This window comes from Pleurodeles waltl, chromosome 12 (assembly GCF_031143425.1).
Source record: "Pleurodeles waltl isolate 20211129_DDA chromosome 12, aPleWal1.hap1.20221129, whole genome shotgun sequence".
Taxonomy (NCBI): Eukaryota; Metazoa; Chordata; class Amphibia; order Caudata; family Salamandridae; genus Pleurodeles; species Pleurodeles waltl.
In genome coordinates, this window is record NC_090451.1 from 619,627,423 (window position 1) to 619,652,740 (window position 25,318).

Here is a 25,318-nt window from a genome sequence, read left to right on the forward strand (position 1 = left end):
TCCGTAACTATATTTAATGACATTTGTCATGGGGCCTAGGCAGGACTTAGTCTGTAGATATTGGCACTGATACTAATACAAATTAATCCCTTCGGAAGGTAGTTAACAAGATTAAAAGGAATGGTAATTAATGAAAGATAAGTGTGAATGTTGTTGATTTGTTTGGGTAAATCCTCTTTCTCACTGTTCCTTCTCATCGTGAAACCAGTTTTCTATGGGATGTCACCAAAGGTAAGAGGAAACTAAAACATATATCCGGAAAGCTGGAGAAACTTAAAATGCCAAAGACAAAAACTTACTTAAGGTTCTGTGTCTATTAAGCTGTGGTCTTATGTGCACCCTCCACTTAAAGTAAATGTACTATTACAGTTTCTACTAATGCTTATTTACAACTAGTATATTTGTTAATGTATGTATTCAGTGTTACCAACACTACAAAATGTGCTAGAAAGTGCTATATTGAGTGAGAAAATTGTTAACCCTGATGAGATGGGAGAGGATTGCCACTATTCTGAACTCTAATAGATTGAATATTTCACATATTGCTTGAAGATTAATACAGCTTATTGATCCTCTATATGTGATACCAAGTTTAACAAAAGGTTCTTGTTGGACATGATGACCTCTCACCTTTGCTTGAGATCTGAAGACAGGGTAACTTATGCTGCAGGTTCGTGTGATATTGTTTAAGGCTGTGCATTCAACTTTCTGCTGTGGATCCCCCTGTGAAATAACACAAACGGTTACAAATCTTGTCAACTAACTAGACATTGGCAAGTAGGTATAACTTGTGAACAGGTGAGGATCTTCCAGAAGTCAATGAACTCTTATTGCATTTATATATGAGACCAAAGAGGAAAAAAGTACAAAAGGTCACAGTAATAATGATTGAAAGGACACCTCATGGGGGGCTGCTGATTGGAGACTTACATGCAATTATTTGCAGATAAGGTTGCATTTTCTTCAGAGAAAAATATAAATTAAGAGATCATGTTTCAGATTCAATTTGGAAGGGGCTGGGATCTGGTACTTGATTAGAACTTTTGTTTAAAACCATCTGTATTATTTAAACGTTGCTTTAATAATTGTTTTGAGATTGTTTATATAACTTGGACATACCTATTTTTTTATTTACAGTTTTAAGTTCATATGTCAAAAAGACAAAATGCCACCTTCAGATGATTTTCTTTTTATTTTTAGATATTTGCATTGTTTTCATAAAAAAAGAATTAACAAAGTAATGATAAAACAGAGAAATAAAAAGATACACATTATGCTTCTGTTACAATACATAAACTGAAGTGAGTGCCTGCAGATACATGCGACCTTGAACATAACTAGAGAGGCATATTGCAACAATTTGTAGATGGGTGTATATCAAGACAACGTTTGTCAGAAAAGCTGCCGGAATTACAAATCTCTGTGTGGTCACGATGGTTTGTTTTAGTTAACAGAAAAAGTATACAATGGTGAGGTAAAATAACTCATGAAATGAAGAGAAAGGCGGGAAGAAGAGGAGACATCCCAGAGAGGTCGGGGAGGAAAACAGACAAAGACAGTGTGGATACACTGAGTTAGGCCCACACCCGTCTCGACAGAGGCGAACCCTGAGGTGGTCAGCTGGTAGTGATATGCATAAATCATCCTCTGAAGGTAGGGAACTGATGGTTGAGGTCACTCTAACGGTGGTGTGCTTTTCTGTGAATATTTATCTAGTGTGTCCCAGAGGTGTCTGGGGCCAGAGGCACCATGTAGTTTTGTATACAGTTTGTAGTCCATGCCTCTGACAGAACAGAGCAAATTTCACCACTTGTCAAAGGAGCTTGTAGATGTTAATTTCCAATCTTAAAGTGTTGTCTTGGTGCCCAAAGCTAGGAGAAGGTCGACCAGCATTGAGGTTTGTTCCGTAAAGTCGGGTGATAGGGAGTTGGCGTTTATGCCCAGGGCAACAGTTAAGAAATACATTTTCAAGTGATTTCCCGGTTATTTTGTGGACGAGTGTTTGTATCTTAGACCAGTGGTTCTCAACCTTTCAACTTCTGTGGACCCCCACATTTTCAATACTGAAATCGGGGACCCCCACTGAATCATTATTAGAATCCAGGGACCCCCACTGAGTCATTACTGAAAGCTGGGGATCTAATCGGTTAATATTATTTATTTTTTCCCAGCAGTCACGGACCCCCTGAGGAGGCTTTGCGGACCCCCAGGGGTCCCCGGACCACAGGTTGGGAAACACTGTCAGACCATAGCAAGAGTACCATCCTACCAGTCAAAAGCATATGTTGTAAGTCCCTTTCCTTCCTCACATTACCAGCAAGTATCAGAGTCTTCTAGACCAATTTTATGAAGTCTGGATGGGGTCCATTATGTTTTGTGAATGGACCAGAATCTGGATTGTGCTATGGCTGGTGTGATCTTTGCAGCAAAAGAGGACTTCAAATTTCTGCCAGATGGTGTCTGGGAATTTCGTAATTCGTAAGGATTGTATGTGGCATACCAGTTCCGGGCAGTACATATCCTTTGCATAGATCTCAGTACATATCCTTTGGGGGTCTCTAAAAGTTTATAAATACATGATGCAGTGTCATCTTTTCTTTTATAGTTACCCAGCAATTCTGGAAGATCCGGGATGTGGAGATTTCAATCCCCCAACAGCACCTTTCAACCTGAGAAGTTTATAAAAATCTATGTGGGTAGCTCAAATTTCATTTGTAAGGTTGACGATGGAATAGGTTGTGAGTGGGGGCTAGATCTCCTCAGGAGTTTATGCCTTTCCTCTCCCAGGAGTCCCAGAATAGTGTCCTCCCATCTAGTTCGATCTTGTGATTATGCCATAGGGAGGCCATAGTTGAGCCTGCTATTCAACGGTATAAGCATTTGTCAAGCAGTAAAAGGGCAGACATTGTGTCCATTGTTATAGATCTTGAATGTACCAAAGGGAGTCCCTTCATATTGTGTATCATGAGAATGGCACTAAGGGGCATATGGTATGCTAGTTGAGTCTTTATGAGAAGCCACAGGGGAGGCCAGTTCTCCTGCATCCACAACCACCAGTATTCTGGAGCTATTAGGAATGCCTATTAGTATCGTGGATAATCAGGTAGGGTTATACCCCCATCGTATTTCCACATCTTCATAATGTTCATAGTGAATCTCTGCTTTTTGTTTTTCCATATACATTCCGAGATGTATCTATCCACTATTTAAAGGAAGGAGAGAAGGCCTACAGAAACATGCTGGCAATAAAGTTGACCAAGGGGGCAAACATCATTTTAACAGTGTATACCCAACCCCAACAAGTGATATTCTTCGGGGACAAGTATTATGGAGGTCTTTTATTTTGGTGAGGGTTTTTTGTTCGTTAAAGGAGATAGATTGCTTAATGTCAGTACTGAACCAGATACCTAAGTATTTGATTGCATCAGGTTGCCACTTTAAGCCAAGGTTGCCAATCACGGCCGAAGTACAATGGACAATCAAGCGGAATACCTAGGTTTTAGTTTCTGTTTAGGGAATAGTGAGTATTTCTCTATGTCTTTCATAATAGTCGGAATAGCCTATGGGGCTTCCTCAGTAAACAAGGGCACTTTGTCGACATAGGCAGCTACCACTTGTCATCCTTACAGTAGCTAAAGTTGATTCCTGCGGTATCTGGGTTATCCCTGAAAGATGCGCCTCATGGTTTGATGCTCAACAGAAAGTGTAGGGGTGGAAGTGGGCATCCTTGACGAGTTCCTTGGGTAAGTGTAAATGGCTGAGATAGGTGACTGTTAACCCCGACCCTCACCGTTGAGTTTGAGTATAGGGCGATGATCATACAAATGAAGTCTTTCCCTAACTGGTATCTGTGAAGGGTGGCCTCCAGAAAGGACCAAGAGACCTTGTTGAAGGACGTTTCTGCATCTAGTGCAAGGTCACTGTGGGTGTGTGGTACAATTTTGCTTTTTCCAGGACATGACTAAATAGTCTAATACTGTGTGTTGTAAGCCTACCTTTTAGGAATCATGCTCGTAAGTTATTAATCAGGTTCTGTATTACCAACTCCGATATGCAAGCTGCAATCTTTGCATATATTTCATAATCGCGACTGATGATGAAGATCAGTATGTACTTTTTAACGTTTAGATGGTCTTTCCCTACTTTTTGGATCACTACGATTGTAGCCTCTGTAGCTCAGCCCACAATGTAACCTGAGGTAGTGAACTGGTGGAAGACTACTTGGATAGGTCTTGTAACTTTGTCACAGAAAAGTTTGTAGAATTTGGCCAAGTAGTCATCTGGGTCGGGGATTTCCCAGATTTGAGCGTGTGTGTCGCTGCTCTAATTTACTTTTCTGTAATGGGTCTGGTAAAATCGAGGGTGTCTTGTTGGGATATCTGAGGGAGATTACAGAAGTTAAGATGGTTTTTTGTTTGCTGAAAGGGAAGCAGGATAGTTGGAATTGTATAAGTGTGAGTAGAATGATCTAAAGGATTCACGAATACCCTGCGTAGATGATATAAACTCCCCCTTGGAGTTCCTTACAGCATATATGTGGCTTATTTTTGTGCATTTTAAATAGTTCGCTAAGGTTTTTCCAGCTCTATTTCTGTTGCAAAGTTTTCTGGCGTTTACCACATCGATCCATTTCCGGGCCCCCTTGACTTAGGATTTAGTTGTAGTTGCTTTGTGCAGCACAGCATTTGAACCTTTAGTGTGTCTAAGTTGTTTATCCAGAGCCTGAATCTTTGCTTGTAACCTTTTGAGATGGTTGGTGATATCTTTATTTGAGTGTCATTTGTTGGATCAAAGTGCCTCTAAGTGTGGCTTTAAGTGCACCCCTTCTTATGGTTGGGGACGTGACATCGGGGTGCTTCTCTATGAGGACATGATCAATAATCTTTTATAGTTCTTCCCTATTACCAGCATCATCGAGTAGGCCATCAATTAAGTGTCATTGCTGTGGCAGAGGGGTGGGGTCATTTAGGGTGAGATCCAATGACACGCAGGCGTGGTCTGAAATTACTATTGGCTCAATTTTCGGAGCATGGGCTAGTTGGAGTAGGCACTAGGTAACCAAAACATAGTCTAACCTCGAAAAGGAGTGGTATGGAGATGAGTAAAAAGTGTAATTGCTCCCTATGGGGTTAAATATTCACCAGGTGTCTATTAGGTTATTATTGTTGTAACAGAGTTTTATTTGTTTATGAGAGTTGTTGACTGTGAAAATATGTGGGGATATTCTGTCAAGGTTACCGTCCATTGAAAGGATAAAGTCTCCTCCCATAATTATACCCAGGTTGCCGGGGAGTTCCAACTGTTTATCTAGGTCCATACAGAAAGATACTGCATTATCATTTGGTGCATAGATATTAACATTAACAAATTCTAGGTCTCCGCTCTTAGCCTTGGATATGAGCCATCTGCCATGTGGTCATGAGTGTGTGGTAACACAGATATGTCAGATTTTCTGTATATTAGGGTGGCTACACCATTCTTTTTGTGTGGAGCAAGGGAGATGCAGATCTCTGCGATCTACGGTCTATAGAATTTTGCGTCCTGAATAAATTTCATTGGTTTCTCCTGCAGTGAAATAATGCCCTCTTTTAATTTGTTACAATATTCTGCAATTGTTCTATGTTTGACCGGGTGATTCAAGGAGAGAATTTTGAGTGGTGGAGGAATTAGGCTGGAGTGAATTGTCTTGGTGTAGTAAAAATACATCTGGGTAAGTAAGAACCAAAGCATGTGTCCATGAGCAAGTCTAAATAAACTTGTGTGTGTTTTAGGTAAAGTAGGGCAGATAATCTTTTCATTTGAGTACAGTGATATGCCGTAGGTTCAGATGTCTGCTGAGATGATGAACTATGGTGGGCCTATCAAGTAGTCAAAAGTAGGAAGAGGAGCAAAGGGAAAGAGCAGGGGTAGATCAGCGACAGAGATAGAGACAAGCATTAAAAGTCAAAATAACAAATAAAAGCAGTCAACATAGAAAATAATCCCAAGACCAAACCCACCCTCCACCTTTCCCGTGAAATGTGACAGAAACTCAATTCCCCACCCCATATCTATACGGGGCGCTAATGGCCACAAACGACCTGTCCCAAACCAACTGAGGAGCTACCTGATCCTCAAAAGAAGTCAACATAGTTGAGTTAAATACAAGGATAAGGAGCAACACACTAGTAGAATGAGTTAACTTTGATCTCAATAACAATAACAATAGGGTTATGTATGTATTGTACATAATCCAATAAAACACATCCCACTTTCGGCCATGGTGGGACAGGGACACCGGAGAGTCTGCTGTGCAGGACATATGCCTTTAGCACAAGTAGGTGGTCTACAGTGCATGTTGGGTTGTGTAGGAATTCCAAGTAAGGTCTCATAACAGCAGCAGTCTCAGCCTCCTGTCTGCTTCCATGGTTATTGATTTGGAACTAGAGCAAAATTTAATGAAATTAGCAACCACCTATGAAATGGCAGTAGAAATGGAGAGGAGTTGTATTTTGACGATCATAACTATTTACAACATAAAATAGATGGTTTCAGTATAGGGCTGACTAGTCAATGTTTGATTAGGTATAACTCCAGATAAAGTCTGGTTTCACAACATATTTTCAGCTTCATGTTACCAGTGGGACACCATATTCAGTTCCCATAGCACCACAAAACCAGAGAAGGAAAGAACCTTAGGAAGACCATCCAACTGTGTGGGTCTGATGGGTTTTACAGAAGCACAAATAATACTTATGTTCTCAATAGTGCCACTATTCAAACAGAGGTTTGATTAACTCTATAGTATGCAAACACAATCCCCTTTCATCCATGATGGGAGAAGGACACTGAGGTTTCCGCTGTGCGGACATATACATTTAGTGCAAGTAGAGAGTCTACAGCACATATAGGGTCATGTAGAGATACCAAAAAAGGTTTTTATAACAGCTACACTTTCGGTCTCCTGTCTGCCACCATGTCTAATGTGTCAGAATTAGATAGCTTAGGGTGGTACGGCAAAATGTAATTAAATTAGCAACCTTCTATGGAATGGTGGTAAATATGGAGAAGAGTTGCATTGTGACGAATGTAAAAATATACAACACAAATCATCATTATCCCTTCTAGAAAGTTTCAGCATTGGGCAGAATAGTCAATGTCTGGTTAGTCAGAACTTCAGATAAATTCTGATTTCAAGGCATTGTTACGGCTTCCTGTTACCAGTGGGATATCATAACATGTCACCATAGCACCAAAGAACCAATGAACCTTAGAAAGACCTTCTCAAAGTGTGGGTCTTATGGGTCTACAAAGGCAAAATAACAGATTACGTTTTTAATGGTGTCTCGTCTACTCAAACCAAGCTGTGGTCAACGATTTTCTCAGTGCATGTAGTTAGAGATGTAAGTCATATTACCATAGCTGCAGGAATTGGAAGAAATCCAGAATTTTTTGTAGTTCAGTGGGATTCGTGAAAAACATTCCAAGGATGACAATTCAGAATTTGGAAGGGCCTACAAATCCGAATGTCTCTTCGGGGTAGTCCTGAGCAATGTTGATTCTGGAGCCATTCCATTGGATATGCTGGATTTTTCTCACATGAGCAAGAATACGTTTTTATGCAGTGAAAGTGTAGGGGTCTGAATATCATTGCTCTTGGATTGGAGATCAGGTTGGAGGGGTTAATCAAGGTTTGCCCATTGGGACTCTATGAACTCTTTCAATCTCAAAGTCTTTGTCGAATCTGATCTAAGGGTACGTGATATCCATGCCTCCAGGAACTCAGCACACAAGTTTGACCCTTCTTCCACCTTCTCCACAAGGTCAAATATCCATAGATTTGTTTTAATCCTACTGGTGGTCACTTTATTTCATTTTTTCTCTGATGTTGCTGTGTCCTCTAATATTCCAATTCTGTTTTCTGCTTCTGTTAGCCTGCCCGCCATGTTCTGAAAATCACTGTGCAGCGCTTGTAAATCGTGATGCATGGAATCTGTGTTTGCTCTGTTTTTTTGGGCTAGGTCATGTAGGGCTCCAAGTAATTATAAAATCTTATCTAACCTTGCCCCAGGGTCAATTTTTGATTCAATTGGTGAGTCTGCCAGCAGTGGCTCAGCCTTGGTTCATTTTAGGGTTGTCTTATTGTCCTTGCCCGCTCTAATCTCTTTGGCTTCTTTGCCACTATGGTCAGCCATTGTGAAGGGTCGTGAAGGTCCGGCCTGAGCTCAAGGGAGACCACTGGGGAAGTATTTGTTTACATCTCTTTAAGTGCTTGGTATAGCAGCAGTCTGCAAGGTTTGTTGTGGCTGTTATGCTAGAGCTGCTTGATTCGCGGAGAAGGTGAGGTGACACTATTGTTGCTAGATTTGTCTGGTTTCACAATGAGTTTATGGCAAGAGGTTAGCTCAGTATCGATTTCCGTGTCAGCATCTGCTTTGTAGCAAGCAGGCTTTTAGTGGCTCGCTGTGGCAGTGGGCCAAACCATGCGCAATCGGGTCAATATACTGTGATGTTGTAGTTATGAGCTGCTGTATCAACGGTGCTAATTTTGTTTGTACTCTCATGTAGCCAGCAAAGTGGCCGCAGAATCGACTGTGCAGCAGGAGCCACCCGGGAACTACAAGGTCTGCTGGTGAGAATACACCAGAATTCTGCAATGCTCACCCCCCCCCCCCCCCCCTGCGCCCTCAGTTGACATTGTGTCGCTCCCACGCAAATAATAGTATGGTGCACACTTTGTTGTGAGGATGCGGGGGAAAATCTTTGTGTTGGTCTTTGACCTTCTCTTTGATCAGTGTAGGCAATATTCAACCCCTGGACGGCTGAAGCGTGCGTTCCACAGTTTATGGGAGGCTGCAACTTCTTTTACTGTCACCGACAGTGAGTGGGCCTCGTGGAGCGCTGCAGGAATATGATGTAAGGTCTGTGGGTGGAGTCGCTAGGTATTCATGTACTTTGCGATGTTATGCCCAGTGGTCATTGTAAGCGATGAGGCGATAGGAGTTCCCAGGCCCCCATGAGCGAGCGTGGCACAGCTCTTTTTAATTATTCTTCTAGGGTTTGGCCCAGGATGACAGAAATGAACCTTGTGTGGCTTGGTAATTCCCTGGGCTTAGACGATCCTTCAGATGGCCATGGGGATCCCTTGGGACCCCAGGTTGTGATTAGCACCACTAGTTAGCCCCTGTTCGTCCTACGGCACTTTGCGCCACTGTCACTGTCAGTGTTTCGCTCTGCGGTAAGCAGAGTCGAGCGAGTTTGCCATCTTGATTCCTTCTTCATGGTGTCTGCACCTTTAGAATCTGCAGGAATCCCTCAGATTGCGGCAGGGATCAGAGTTGCTTAACACATAACTTGATTCTGTGTGCTACTATGATTATTCCCGGGTTGTTTTCCGTTGACAGTTGTTCGTCGAGTCCTGAAAGCTGAGGATCAGGAGTGGAGCAGACAGCTCTGTCAGCTATCTTGCTTGGGCGCAAGCCACGCCCCTACTTCAGATGATTTTCAAGGTTTTTTTTGGCTTTGACCTAAAAATATCAATCATGTCAGTGAAATGCTGGCTAGTTGCTAACTCTAGCTCGAGACAACCAGAAATTGAATGGTTGTGGGGATGCATGCACTCATGCTGCCTGTGCTATTTTCAGTATCCCAGTGTGGCACCGATTAAAACTGTGCGTTTTCAATATTTATTTTCTTGATTTTTTTTTAAATCGTGTTCCTTCTTTGATATCATGAGCTAAGGAGGAGCCGTTCGTGGTGATAACAGGAGGCGGGCGGTGAGCGCAGGGGGTGTGGTGGTGAAAATAATTTGAAAAAAAAAAAAACTTTATCGCCGCCGTCACCGCCGCACTGTTCCTCTAATGCAGGCAGGCTGCAAGCACAGGCTCCAAGATGGCCCTGCCGCCAATCCTGACACTGCTCAGAGCAGCGTCAGGATTGGCTGGGAGTGCCCAGCCAGGCCACTTCCAGACAGACTGGGAGCCTGTGCATGATCTCTCCAGCCCGGCAACTGTGTTGCTGGGCTGGAGTGAGCCTACTGCGCATGTGTATTTGGCCGTCCCGAGAAAGCCGGCCAAACACACATGTGCTCTGAGCGGGAGCGTCGTCACAGCCCGTGGCCCCGCCCCTTTTACTAAAAACCGATAATAAACAAAGTTTATTATAGTTTTTTAGTAAAAGGTTTGCAGCAGCTGCTGGCTTGGGGGTGACGCTCCTCCGCCCTAGCGGAGGAGCCGCGCATGGAGCTAAGTGCACCTACATCCAAATCAATGCAAAGTGACCCCATGGAATCTGAAAGAAATGATGGTGGTTTTTAATTAAAAACAATAAAAATGTAAAAAACCTGGGGATATGGCTTGGATAGCTCCATGAAGCATAATTCGATATGTACCAAAGCAACCTGTATGGACCATTTATAGCATACACCATAAAGGAGACAAGGATCAAGTGAAAAGGGAGAAAACGTACCTTGACAGACATGCTGGAAAAGTGAAGATTTTTAGTAAACCAAATCTTCAGACTGGTGTTGTAAGCATTTTCTTTTCTATTTTCAAGGATGATGTCTACGCTTACTTTCTTCTTACCTCTCTGGACGATGTAGGGCTTATGTCTAGAAAGTATAAAAGGAAAAAGGCAATGGTAAATGCACATATAGATACTTCATCTGTTAGTAGTACATGGAAGCGAGTACTGCTCTAGCCCATTCCCACCCTCTTTGTGTGCATAATGCTGAATTGGCCTATACTCCCTCTAATATGTGCACTACTCGTTATTCATATCTGAAATGTATCTTGTCCTAATCATGTTTTAAAAGTAGGTAAACCTAATGTGACAAATATATTTCACTTTAACTTTTTAACTGTTATTTATTAACAACAAAATGTGTGCCTTGTTGGGGATTGGTGACAAGCTGATGGTCAGATGTATCTTAAGCTGTAACACAGCAGAACCTTAAGATGGTGTCTCAATTTTTCACATGATTGTAAATTCAAATAGAAGCATCAATGCATAACTGGAAAAGCATCAGTTATATTCTACTTTCTGCAATATAATGGCTGCTACTTTGCTTCAGGGCTTCGGGCTAGGGATGTAGTAACAGCAATAGGGTACAATTGATCCCACTGCTAGGATTATATAGCAGCATATAAATGACAGCAGAATTCCATTATCACCTAATTTCAGTTCACAGTGGCATTTCCCTTGGAAGCATGAAAGGCTCAACCCCAACACAGCTTCTTTATAACCATTTGCGAAGAGCATTCACCCAATATCCGTCTGTCCGTTCATCCGTGCATCCACTTGCTATCTGTTCACTTATGTGATTTGTCTGTCTTTCCATCCATTTATCTCTCCCACGTCTTTGTCTGTCTACAAACCAATTGATTAGTGCATCACTTTATCATATATCTCTATTTCTATAGATCTTTCTGTCTATTTCTGCTCCTGTTTCTCTGCATCTGCCTATATAGCAACTCATCTTGTTCAACAAGCTGATCTCCACCTACTGATATTATCTATTTATGCTTGTATGAAAATAAGCCATGGCTGAAGCATCGTTCAAAACAAACCATGCTTCCAAGTGGAATAAATTGATGCAAAGGGAGCTCCGCATTCTGAACCCCATAATTTGAGAATATCTTGCAACCTTTTGCCTGCAGCCACAGGGTGTAAAGTTCCTCTCTCCTCGACTTTGGGGCCAAATAAAATGCAGAGAATGATGCAACTTGCCTGTTGCTTTCCAATTTTTAAGTCCTTGTAGGACTGAATGCGACCAGGTTAGTACTAAATTGAAGGTGATCATCTGAACAACTTATACCTGCACAACATACATTGTGTAGTTGTCTGGTTAAAATTTAAGTTTGTTAATTGTGCTTTAGCGTGCATTATATATTAGCAGGATGCGCTTTATTTACGTTTATACTCATGAATCTATAGTGTTGCCATGATATAATTGAGTAAGTGTCAATACTGGAGGTACATGTGGTCTTAAGAACATCAATATGAATAAATAGATCATTCCTTGTATCCGTGTAGATGGTCGTTATGTCCTGTATTTTTTCATTGTGTTATGCTTGTTGTCCTTTGGTCTTGGTTGCCTTTATGTCTTCATGTGCAGCTATGGTATCATGCTGTCAGCGGCTCTTATGTTTGATCTGTTCAATTTCTGGTGCAAAATGGAAGAAGAAAATACTAAGGATTGAGGTGGAAACAAAGTCTACCAATAAGAAAGCAAACAAACCACAGTGGCAGCAGTAATTTAAAAAGAGCGCATGGTGAAAGTATATAGGTTTTGTACTCTGGAAGAACAGAGAGGGGTGACCCATAAGAATTTATGACCATGAGGGAGAAAGAAAGGTAAAATTACAGGTGTGGTCAAAAGAGGTCCACATATCTCAGGAACATTGGAAATGTTAGTGTCTATATTAAGAAAGGCGAGGGCAGTGTTGCATGGCTCGTTTTAGTAAACTGGAAAGTGATCATGATTCCTTTTGCGAAGAGGCATGTCTATGGAAAGTCTAGTTCTCTATTCCGACAGTGCTTAATTTGTGCTGATGGATGCAAGTGCTGACAACTGTCACTCAATTTCAGGGACTGGGACTTCATTGAATATGAGGCAGAGCAACAGAAAAGCAGAAAAGAGAAAAAGAAGAAAGAAAAGAAGATCTGTAAACAATAGAGAAAGCAGGGCTGGGAAAATCTGCAAAAGTGAGGTAAAAATGAGATAAAAGAAGCATGAGGTGGAATCAAGTCTAATCAGCCTTGCTATTTGACAACCACATCATTTGGCAGCATTGATGGTGGGCTCCAAAGCAAAACTTTGGGCATTTGTTCTTATTTTTGTTTTATATCTTAAGCTCAGTGTGCTGACTGGGTGCGTGTATGTATCTGTACAGAGACATGTTCTCTCTGGGTTTTTTATCACGTCAGTGGCTGTGGGAGGTAATTTTGGACAGATGCACATTTGTGCATCAAGTCTTGTTTGACACTCCTTTTCATTTGAGGCTTCAAATTTACTAATAGTGTGGACCAGGTTTAACATCCTTTACTGCTAAAACTATATCAGAGATGCTGAAGCCAAATTATAGCCACTGATTCAAGAATTGCCTATCTTCCTATGTCCACCGTGCCACCTCTTCTTGATCCCTCACAGCATTACTTACCTGTTCCCCACAATGTCCATGCGGGCCTGCAGAACCAAATCCGGGACACATTCTTCATCATCCCCACAGTCTTTAAAAAATGGGACCTGAAATGAAAGGAGATTAAAAATATTCTGAAAGGAGGTGGATACTTCATTGATGATTGTTTATGAAGGTGGACACAGAATTGATGCTGTGATAGTTGTCTTGTCTCTTTAACTGAGACCATGTCAATTCATATGCAAGCCCTGAAGCGTACTCCTACATAAAAAATATATAAGCCCATTATTAATGGGCTGTGTGACTTACAATACAGGTACGACAACAGCTCCTTCAGGGAAGAGTATCTCAAGGTGAGAAGCTGTTACAGAGTGGTATAGTTACATTGCATTGTACCAAAACATTAGCCAGAACATATTTGAAAGGGCTGAGGGTGAGGGTTAACAGTGACACGAAAGGACTAAAGCAGTTTGTCTTGTTTTGTCATGTAAGGAGCATTATTTGTAAACATATTAGTAAGGGGCATTCCTCCAGGGTGTGATATAGAATAGAAATAGAACTGAGGAGCTATCAGTGTCTTTGTCTGGTAATCATTGAAGAGCTCCCTTAGCAGTCATGGTATAGCCATTTTCGAATTCTAAGGCTTATTCTGGAAGCCTGGTTTTATATTGTTTGTAACCTGGCAATGCGTGACTTAGAGATGCCAGTTGAGATGCAGTTTCAACAGTGCAGGTAAAACATGGAGAGGGCTCTCTTCAGTTCCACCTGATGGTCTGAATTAAATGTGAAGTCAAGGCTAGTGGCTTTCGTAATGGCTAAAGGAGAGGTTCAGTGCCAAAGGACCAGTCAAACAGGAGTGAGAGAGCTTCACCTTTCCCTTTACAATCTTCCTTGGTGCTGTTCAAGAGCAGACAGGGGCATAGCTTCACGGCTGGGGGAAGGGGAGTGTCTGTTGGATTTCACCTGGAATTTGTACATTCCCACACAGACATAACCACACACACACACACACACTCTCTCTCTCTCTCTTTTTTAAAGGCATTGAAAATATTAATTAGCTTGAAAAATGTTGTAGTGCCCCGAACAATCAACCCTCCTCTCTCTTTCCACTGTCTCTTAAACCACCATCATGTAGTGCTTCTCACAGAATGTGTTTTAACATGATATCCCAGCGTGATCGTTGGAAAATCTGAAGCTCACCCCCCCCCCTAACCTTAATGCCCAGGCTATGCTCCTGGCAGCAGACACCATGCTCTTCCAGTAGTATGTGGGCCAGACTTCTGGTGATGTTAGCAGTGTTTGTGTTTCAACTAGACTGGAAATGGACTTGTTTTCATCTGATTATGCTTGTAAGTTTATTTGGTACTGCTCCAGACGTTGTGCCAATTTCATAGAAGCTTGCATATAAAGGTTGCAAAAGAGGAAAAACAATTGTGACAAATATTCCCGCTCAATTTTATAGTCTGTCAAATGTATTGTGTGGTCAGCAATAGTGGAAAGGTCAACAAATAAGAGATTGTTTCCTTCTTTTTAATGAGAGATGGACATCATCCCACATATTTGCCAGAGCTATGTGGGTTCCTTGTGGCTCTCACCCCAGATTGATGGCTATATTGGTAATAGTTACTTCCACAGGGTCTTGGGACTACCTCAACAATTTTCTAGGATCTTGCTGAGATTTGGAAGTTGAAAATGGGCCTGTACTCAGGAAGGTTTTTGGGTCAGTGTTTGGCTTCTGCAGGTGTCAGGTTATGGTGGCATGTTTAGAGGGTTAGGTGTGGCTACTGACTTAAGGGAGGCATTTATGATGTTTGGAGACTGACGTGAAAGCAAAAGGAGGGATAGTTTTCTTCATGCGGCTGACCACAAGTACATTGGTGAACCAGATGCTTTTATTTTGGCAGATAGCCTTAGCATCAGTTTGGTCAATGGCAGCAGTGGCCTATCCTTAATAGCGGATGGGCTGCACCCTCCTCTACCTTTTTCCCAACATAAGGAGTGTCTGGCAGGCCGAGGAAAGGTCAGCCTGACAGAAACTCTTTATGTTCAAGTCAGGCAGCCAGATGCCATACCATGCCTAAATGTGTGGGCACCTGGTTGCCCGAGCTGAACTTTGCTGGGCTGAAGATATCAGTGCTCATGTGGGAGTGACCTCTTCAGCCTCGCAAAGCGCTACAAAGTCCTCCCACAAATGATGTAGGGGAGTGTAAGAGATAGCCTTGGACCTGGGAGTTGCACTTTTAAGCCCTGAACTACCCAGGGCTGGGGGTCTATCACTGGCACATCATCACAGAGAGGATGGGGATCAGCATCTCTGAGTGATCCCATACTCTGTGATGAGGTAAGGACATTCACCTCCTCTCATTGACTGATCTAAGGTCAGACAATGAGAGGAAGCAGCAGTTCCAACCCTGTGGGAACCTCAGAGGCTTCCCTCCAGAGATGCTGCAGAAGGTAAGGGTTAGGTTTTTATTTATTGTCTGGTGCGTGCTTATATGCATGAATGCATGTGTACATGATAGTGTGTGATGTGAATGGGTGTGGGTGTGGGTGTGTGTGAATGCATGGGTGGGAGTGAGTGAGTGTGCACTGTGAACCCCCTCTGAACTCCATTATGCTCTAATGCTCAGCCTCTACTGGGCTCTAGGGTCTTTAAGAAGATTAAACTGTTTAGTCCTTGAGGTGGCAAAGTGTGTGAGTTTGGTAATGGTTCTTAGCTGCTACTCACTCTAGGATTAGTGACGTTCTGGATTCGAAGACAACAGGAAAGATTTTGTATAGAGGGTTACCTTTTCTAATATTTTTTTCTGTGTATAGTTGAGCAAGTTTTGTCATCTATGGTCTGTGAGTTGTGCTATTGGCGTTCCAGTTTGTGGTTGACAACTATTTAGAAGCCAGCCTGACATGACAGAAAACGTCTTGGTTATGTTGAATTCTGTACTTCAAGAACATGCTTAGAGGGGGATTATATGGGTTTACACCTGTGCAAGTAACAGAACTGAAATGGCAATATTAAGCATCACGTAGCCCCATTCCACCTGTGCCTCTTTAAGATACTTTAAGATTTTCTTGCCAAACACACTTTGCATGCTTAGAATTAAAGACCCAAATTTGCAATCGAAAAGTGAAGCAACAAGCCCAACAAGAATCACAAAGTACTGTTGGTTAAAATGTCTGGACTGGATGAAGATGTCACACATGAAATGGAGTTGCTTGGCAGCAAAGTGGTTGAAGATAGGAGAATACAAAAGCCTAAGGATAGAGCCGGAAGAGAACTGTCCTGCACGGGTCTTGATGTCTTCACTCTAGCAGTCAATTTGAAGTCACACGTTCCCATTAAAACCTGAAACTTTTTTTCACAGTTTGGTGGTCCCCTGCCCAAGTGAAATTACCTTTGCTTAATTTGAGGTGGTAATTGCACGTGGGGACAAGTGGCACTCATTTTTGGAGGCCGGCACCTATTTCCCCACCTCTGACTGACTCAGCACAAAAGAGAGAAAAACACAAAAGGGAAAAGGGAAAAGGAAAAAGAGAACCTGCAATAGGGAGATGCAGGCACGGAGAGTCTATTGGTGGATGAAAAGGAATTAGGTGGGATCAAGACTAAGCATGCTTGGTATTTGGCAACCCTGACATTTGATATTGCCAGTCGCAGGCTTCTGATCAAAACTGTGGGCCCGGCACTCAATTCTTTTACAAGTTAAGCACTGGCAACAACAAAACCATCAGAAGCTTTACATGAAAGGTGCTATTGCTCACCTGCCTTTTCACAAAGCTGGGGCATCTCTCATCCAGCACTGGGCCCGAGTCAGACTCACTGAGGAAGAAACGCACCAGGATGCTGATTGGCCTCAGGTAGTCTACAGTGTCCTACAGAAAGAAAAGTCTTATATTTAGAATAAACTTTAGTGAAAATCGGTCACAGAACTGAAAATTTAGTAGCTGCAATTATGTTCAATTAAAATGCAGCTATAAACATAAAACTATAGGATTTCAATGACACTGATGTTTTGTGTTTTTGTAAAAGTAATTTATTTGTTCTCGAAATTGAGCTTTTTGAGGAAATCTTAATCTTACATTTATCCTTTTGTGATAATTGAACAAGCCAGTGCGTGTCGGGCTGTAGTTAAAGCAGCAGGATTTGTTCTAAAGACTACTTGAAAAAGATCACCTAACCTCTTTGTACCACCTTGAGAAACATCTGTTGTAACACAGGTGGGTGTAAAAACAAAATGCATTATTTTACAAGTAAATCACAATGCAGAAGGGAAAACTGTTGACTGGGAGAAAACTGTAAAGCTGCCACAACATTTCTGAAATGGTGGCAAAGTACTTACAATCAGATGGAAGTCCAGGCCCTGGCAAGTGACTTTGCCCACCGTGACAAGGATCCTTTTCTGCAGAACCTTCTGGGATGCTTTATCAAACATTGCTCTGGGGCTGAACTTCTTCTCATCCAGGGAGGCATTGTACCGTATGACTGTGTGAAGAAGGAATCAAAGTCAAAGGGTGAACAGAGAGGCCTGCTGATATCATTAGGGATCTCAACAAACCCAATAAAGATGTGTGCATCAAAATCATTTAAACAGTTAAGGAAACTGGAGAAGATCCACACAGACACTAACACTGATAAAGTACACTCAGTAGCCCATCGAAAATGGCCTTCAGGCTTAAAGGAATATGGACTTGTGAAGAAATTACACCCTCCTCAATGTTATGAATTAGTTATGAGCTTTAATGGAGACACTCTCAATAATTATTTTCATAGAGTAACTAAATTCTTTAGATTCCCAAGGACTTGAATGGAACTCACACCATCCGTAGTCATTCCTTAATTTATTGTGATCTTTTGGTCTTCTGTTTCATCTTCTTTGTGGCTATTTTCCTTGCTTTAGGAGAGGAGTCCTTCATGATGAAAACTATCATTCAGTTCTTACTACTTGTCCAGATGTTATAAGATTAAATAAAGTGCACAGATTTTAACATTTTGCATAGATTGAATCTATGATTGTTCAACCAAGTTTGGAAAGTTTGGAATCTTGATTTGGTGTATTGTTATTGTTGTTGAAGTATAAATATGTTTCAACAAACTGTTGAAAATATATTAAACTGGATCAAGATAAGTGGCATTTGCTATAGCTGAAAATTGTTAAGTATTGTCTTGCAACTTAGCGTTTTAAAAAGGATCTTCCTCTTCAAGCCACTCGATGCTCTAATACTACAACACAATTCCATAATGTATCCTGATGCCTCTAATTTGTAGGGGGTAATGACCTCGATTGCACTTTATCTTGGATGCATTACTATATTCACTTTCTTGAAACATATCAAAGGCATCTTATAAGAAAAAAACAGATTTAATTGCATCGATTGTATACAGTTTTCAAGTCAAGAAAAAATATGTTTGTTTCACTAGCATAACGATTTGCAGTATTTCGTTGCTTCTTCATAAAAAACTACCTGATGCACTGGTATTTTACGTTCCTTAACTAGAGTAGCCTTTTAAAATACAGCAGGATATGTGTACCTTTTTATAATTTTTTATACCTATATCGTTCTGGCATTGCTTAAATGTAGACATAAAGCAGACATCAAATGGGGTGTTAAACTCGATGTACACTTTAGACAACTTAGGCCCATATTTATACTTTTGTGCACCACATTTGTGTCATTTTTTGATGCAAAAGCGGCGCAAACTTACAAAATACAATTATATTTTGTACGTTTACACCACTTTTGCATAAAAAAATTATGCAAATGCGGTGCAAAAAAGTATAAATATGGGCCTTATTGCCTTCTGGTCTGGCCACTGGCCAAAACATCCTGTTGAAGGGGAAAAGAGGAAATGAAGTACATTAAAAAGGGCTCTGATGCATACCTATGGCACACCTTTTAAATTACTGTAGGCAACAAACAGTTAAGGTTTAAAAGGGTAGACAGACTGGACTGATTTAATTATTTTATTGTGATCTGTGATAGAAAGAAGTTGGCTCAGGGATCCTAACCTTCCTGGCTGCAATCAGCATTTGAGGATGAATCGGTGATTGGGCACTTTAGAAGAAGGCCCATGTAAGGTACATACTCAAACCCGCTCCATGTATTGTAAGGGCTATATCGGAGATACAGCTTTTACGCTTAGTAACCCTCAATTTGATGAAGTATACCTTGTCTTTTAATTTGACATTAGGTGTGGCAGTCATGGAGTATACGTAAATAATAGGGCTTGATGACTTAGGAATGAAGAGCTCTTCGAGATAGACAATGGACACTACTTCCTATTGTAGAAACAAACAGAGTGAAAAGTGTTGACTGTGAGGTTTAAAGCATCACTAGGACAGAATGATTTGAAATGAGCTGGGAACACTGGTTGTGGGCTTCTGTCTGACCCCCTACACCAAATAAATGATAGGCTACTTGGGGCCAATCTTTAAAACTCTGTTGACATATGGGAAAGTGTAGCATGGTGGTGAACTTCAGGCACTTTATAGCATTAGACTTCATGAACACTGGCAGGTAGATAAAGATTTTAATGGTATATAATCAGTTTTGGAGCACTGGGAGTGGTATGTGTGTGATAGGACGACATAAAGGAATGGTGTTGGCTCACTACAAGACAATAGCCTGGCCGTGGTAGTCACAGCCCACGTGCACAGTAGTGATAGTCTTAAGGACCACGCGATGTGCTGCAGTAGTGCTGAGCCATTGCCATATGTTCTATGAGCTAGCCTAAAAGAAAAGATTTTGCCAAAAAGCAATGCCTATTATTGAGCCATCCTAGAAAAAAGAATATGTCACTCAGTCAAAAAGACTTGTATGTGCTGGTAATTTAGCACAATCCTGGAAGGAGAAACAATCTAGTTCAATCCATTTAAGGCTTCCTGCCAGTCAGAACACGTGTGCTATACACTTAAACAAAACCTCTTGCTAGTAGACACCGTGATAATGTCAAAAATATATGAACAAGCAAAGATTCACTGCAAAAAACATTCAGCTGAAAACAAGCTGGACAAGCGAACCGGCAATGGAACAATATGACCGAAAATTACACATGCAGGATCAGGAAATCTCCATTAAAGGAGCATTGAGCAAAACTATACATACTTACTTATCAATATTTTCAGTTTAATATTCTCATAACAATATTGTGACCACTTGATATTCCTTCTTTGATATTAAGACCCCACACCACATTCACGCCCTGCCAGTTAGAGTCAATTAACCTATTATCTGTAGCTGAATATCAAATTATCTAGCAGACAAACCCAGGAGATCCATAGAATGATCCTGCCCAAGTTTAAGCGTACACAAGACAACAAAGAGGCACAGTCTGGTGAACTAGATGTCAAATCATTCAATACAGCCAAAGGAAGGAGATAAGTCCCAAGCAGATGAATACCAGAAACTTTGTAATGGAACACAATGATCCTTTATTATTGTGGCTGCAAATGATTATTGAACCACATCTTGCAGATGGACCACTGATGGAGCTGCAGAGTTCAGCAGCATAATGTCTCTCATTACAACAAGCATTAACCAAATAGAGTGTTCACAAAAGTCGCCCATAGATTGCTTTCAATCACTACCAAACCAGGCTCATGCCAGAATCCAAATGTGTGTACATGAGTCAGACAAAACTTGAATCTGTTTTGACAGAATAATCAGAAAACTATGAATATAAAGCTGTGTGCCATCAAGAAGAGGGGATCAAAAGATTTAGAAATCTGGAGAATGGATTTTGGTGTTTGTACATCAAGACCAAAAAAAGAAATGTGATCCTTGGTATAAAAAATGAACCAGCATCTTGGCTACGAAATGAGTGTTCAGGTGACTGTCAAGCATTTCCTGGACTGTGAGCTCTTTTGAGAACCTTATTAGTTCCTGAAGTTGAAGAAAAGAGTCATTACGTAGGAGGGAGTAATCGGACAGTCTGCCTGCCGAATGAGACAACTAGTCGAACCAAGGCCCAGACGAAAGATCAAGGCAAAAGCCCAGAAGCAACAGCGGCTAATCAATTAGATCAAAAGGTCTCAAAATGCAGACAAACAGGAGGGTTTTTCTAAAATGGGTGGATCGACATGTAATATTTAATAATTTCTATATTTGGAATTTATAAAGAGTCAACAAACACTCCAAAATGAGTCCCCTGACGCTAAAGGTATTATCTGCGAGAAAAAGAAACAAACCTAAAGACTGACCAGCCAGGTATTAAGGCCTTTACTGAAATGCAGTAGACGGGAGTGGCATTGATCTCAGAGGGAATAGAGCTCCACAACTTAGTTCCTTAGAGGGCAGCCTCTACCACCCCCATCTTTCAAACTTGAATGTGGGTGTGGTGAATATGTTGTTGGAACTAGATTTAAGACCCCTCCCAGGCTGATACTACTAAAACTGTTTTTGAAAATATAGAGGAGCATGTTTAGAGTCTACTTTTTACACGAGACCTTCTGCTTTGAAAGTGATATACTTGTGAATCAGCAGGCAATGAAGCTGATGGGGATGTCATACTCCACATTTGAAGCTAGATCTGATAAAAACACGACCTGGTGACAACCGTTTGGTCTTCTGTCTAAAGATCACATTGCATTAACACGGTTGCCGCTATTATATGACAGAGGGTGCTTGTACCTCTGGAGGCATGAGATCAGGCACCAGGACTCTGACTCCACCCTTGGAAAGGCAGAAATCAGAAAAATAAACAATGAAAAAATAATGCAAACACAAATTAACTTAACCAACCAAAGATAGGAGAGGCCAATCAGCCTTGGGGACTTACAAGGAAACAAAGTGCAATAAAATAAGATAGCTAAAATAACAAACAAGTCTGCGAGAAACAGTCATCCCTCGGCCAGAAAGCTACTAAAAGCAGTGCCATGACAGCATTGTCTCTTGTCTGAAGATCAACTTGGAAGTCGAGGTATAGATGAAGCTATTATGACACAAAGAATGAAGTATCCTCCAGGCTGGACACTGTACAACACTTCTTGATGAAGGGAGAAACTGGAAGAGAAGGGATTATGATTCAGTATAGTCTTGGGCAGGTCGGTGGGAGGTAAGTTCCTCCCACATTTGAACAATAGTGTAATAGCCAGTGTACTGTTTGCAATGTCTTCATTCCAGGATGCCTGTAACATAACAGTGGCTGCTGTCAACTGAGAAATTATTGTCTGGTAAGTGTACCCTCTTTCTGGTCATGTTTTGACAATCTCGCAAACACTAATCAAGTTTGTATTCCATCGGCTAATGTTAAAACACCCTAAAATGCTAGAACGTTACATTGGGTACCCCAATCTGTATCTCTTTATGCATGGGTTAACACCAGTTGCCAAATACATAAATCTTTATGTGGAACATTGTCTAGTTGTCATTCACTAGCCAATAGCCTTCCCATCGAGTGATGCTCAGAAAACCCACTCACTTCATGTTGAAGGAACACAACCAAGTAATGTGCTTAAAGGTCCAGAAGGCTCATTACCACGTTTTCACCAGGCTGTTATAATATTTTTCTTTTTACTCCACAGCAAGTTCCTGCCCGCACTACTTCTAATAACAGCTACTCAAGCTCAAGAGAATTGCTCAAGAGAAAAGGCATGCAGAAAGCTTAGAAAGTTTGGGGCATCTTCAGGCAATGGTGTGTCCATCTAATTTTTAAAAAGTGGGAGCACCCCTCCCCTACACTTTGCTGACGCCAGGATGGTGGATGACATGACCCTGCTCAGGTTCATGGCTGTGCCTGAGAGGTGAACTGACTGGAAAGAAGAGTCACATCCTGGTCATCACTGAAGCTGAAGAAGTCAGAGGGGTCCAGCTTTGGACCTAATAAGTCTGTGATCATTGCAGCCCACCTCCTATATCTGGATGGATGTGGATCGGAGAGCAGCGCTGGTGTCTAACTGTGTGAGGTCACAGTGGAGACCCTCGGACTATGAACCTGCTTCCGCTCTGCATGATAAATACATCTATTTTGACCTTAGGGCCCTATGCAGGGATGGCTTCCTCTAGCGGAGCCATCCCTGCATAAGGTTTTTTGGTTTGTACTTTAGTTTTGTTATTTTATGGGCATTATGAAGGTGCCAAACAGGGGGAAAACAGACATAAAAAGGGTATTTTGTTGCAGCTGCCTGCTCCGGCTCCATGGCAGTCTGAAGCAGCAGAGGTGAATGAGGACTTTCGTGTATCCACGCTCTCCCAGGAGAAATGTGCGCTTACAATTTTCTTTGAGATGAAAACGAGGACTGTGGCCACAGTGGAGGGTACACTGTAGGAATTTTATGCAAAAGGTAAAACAAACAGAGCAGCAAGTTCATGGCATGGGAAAAGGCTAACGGACCTGGCCCTACTCCGCTCTCTCGAGAACTTCAGAGATTTACATATGTGCCTGAACAGGTAGTGAAGCACCCTGGCAAATATGTGAGATCTGCTGGTATCAGCGTAATGGAGATTCCACTTCTAGATGAATTTTTGGGGAACGTTGCTGAAAAACAGGTCCTAAGGTAAGACACTGAAACTCCACTGGAGGTGTGCAAAGCGTACAGGATACCCATAGGGCGAGGATCCTGGTTTCTGGCAGCGTTAACACAGAGTTGGGGGGGCATCCCAAACAGTGATCTGAGCCACTGAGGGATTCAAAACTTCATGGAATTCAGGATTCTTGTATTTCCCAGATTCTTGTATTTCCAGGCTTCTTGCATTTCCAAAAGAAAGAAAACGTGAAAGAGAAAGGAAAGGCAAAAGCAAAAGGGAAGAGAACTGTAAATATAAAGCGTGAAATGCTGGTCAAGAACGTTTGTGTTCTCACTTTGGTTTCCAGCTAAGTTCAGAGTCTCTCATGGGGCACTACTTCCTTGTAACATATCTCCATTTGATTCCAGACTTTCTGTACTCTAAAAAATCAGGGTGGTGTTCTGGAGGTGGGTGGGGAAGGCCTTCATCTTCAAAACATGTTTGAATCAGAGCGTTTGTGATTCATATTCATGTGTGTGGTGTATCCTACTTCATGATGGATATTTGGAGATGTATTTGTATTACTCCCCAGGTCCGCACTCTTACAAAGTGGTGATGATCCTAGATCTTTATTAATGTTGTGTGGTCAAACTTTTCCTTTGGGGCTATTTTACGTCAAACATCTACTGTACATAGGGTATTGTCATTAATCTTAATAAAGCTATATATAAAATAAAGGTATGCACCCCTTTGTGTATGATCTTGTCTGGGTAGTGAATAATAAATACATATTTTATTTTAAAAATAAGTCAATTATCTCTGTGGTGGTACCTACTCCCTTCCCTGGGCCACTTATATGTCCTGACCTAGTCACATAGACATAGCATAGAAAATCAGGTCAACATCCAGGAGAGTAGAGACCTTACCAAAAGCAAAAATATTCCATTAAGTCAGGTCACATTATAAGGCAAATCAAGACTAGAGATTGCTTACAAATTATCATTCTGCCCCAGGTGAAACAAATAATTGCCCCTGCAGTACTTAAGTGGTAGCTTTGAAAAAAGATTGATGAAACACCATCTCTCTCTGTCCTTTCTCCAACGCTGAGATGAGGGATCAAGACTTTCTGACAAACATAAATATGTTTAAAGATGTGAATCCATATGAACAAATTGTATTGCACTAAACCATAAGGAATCATTGATATGCAGGCATAACTGGAATTATTTATACAGGCAATACAGGAACACATAATATTCTGGAATAAAGTAGAAGTATAAATTATGGGAAGGACACATCTGTAATAGTGTTGAGAATGAACGACATGTTAAGATATGTGGTGAATTTGTCATGGGCTCATTTATAAAAAATGAGCCATATACATTCAAGTGAGCAAAAATTCTAAAATTGAGGCTATGAAATACAAATATTTTTCTCATGAATGTCAATACTTGAAATGTACAATAAGATGGCATTTGGGAAATAATGGTGAAAACATATCAATGGAGAATATAGGATTTATAGAAATAGGAGATCAGCTCTGGGACCATGTGGGGCACATTTGTAGCAAGGAAGGACCATTTTGACTAACAGACCTCTTCTCAGTCGGGGGGCTACACTTTTTTGGTCTTATGCTGCACACTGTTGGTCTGCTTTCTCCTGGTCATACCATCTGGGGTGCCTGCATGTGCTGGATCAACTTTAGGCTGTGCAGTGGCAGGGTAGTATGTGGGGTCTAATTTTGTCTTGGATGTTAGCTT

General features: G+C 41.4%; 1 protein-coding gene across 2 annotated transcripts in view; it reads right to left on the minus strand.

The window, feature by feature from the left end:
- ITGA10 (integrin subunit alpha 10) overlaps positions 1–25,318 on the minus strand; it is a 285,816-nt gene that overhangs the window by 64,550 nt on the left and 195,948 nt on the right. For both annotated transcript variants that reach the window (XM_069217945.1, XM_069217946.1), the window contains exons 17-21: positions 17,456–17,598; positions 16,878–16,988; positions 13,140–13,225; positions 10,447–10,588; positions 631–723 (exon numbers count right to left, since the gene is read on the minus strand). In XM_069217945.1, the coding sequence (XP_069074046.1) occupies positions 631–723; positions 10,447–10,588; positions 13,140–13,225; positions 16,878–16,988; positions 17,456–17,598 (575 nt within the window). The remainder of the gene's footprint in view (positions 1–630; positions 724–10,446; positions 10,589–13,139; positions 13,226–16,877; positions 16,989–17,455; positions 17,599–25,318) is intronic.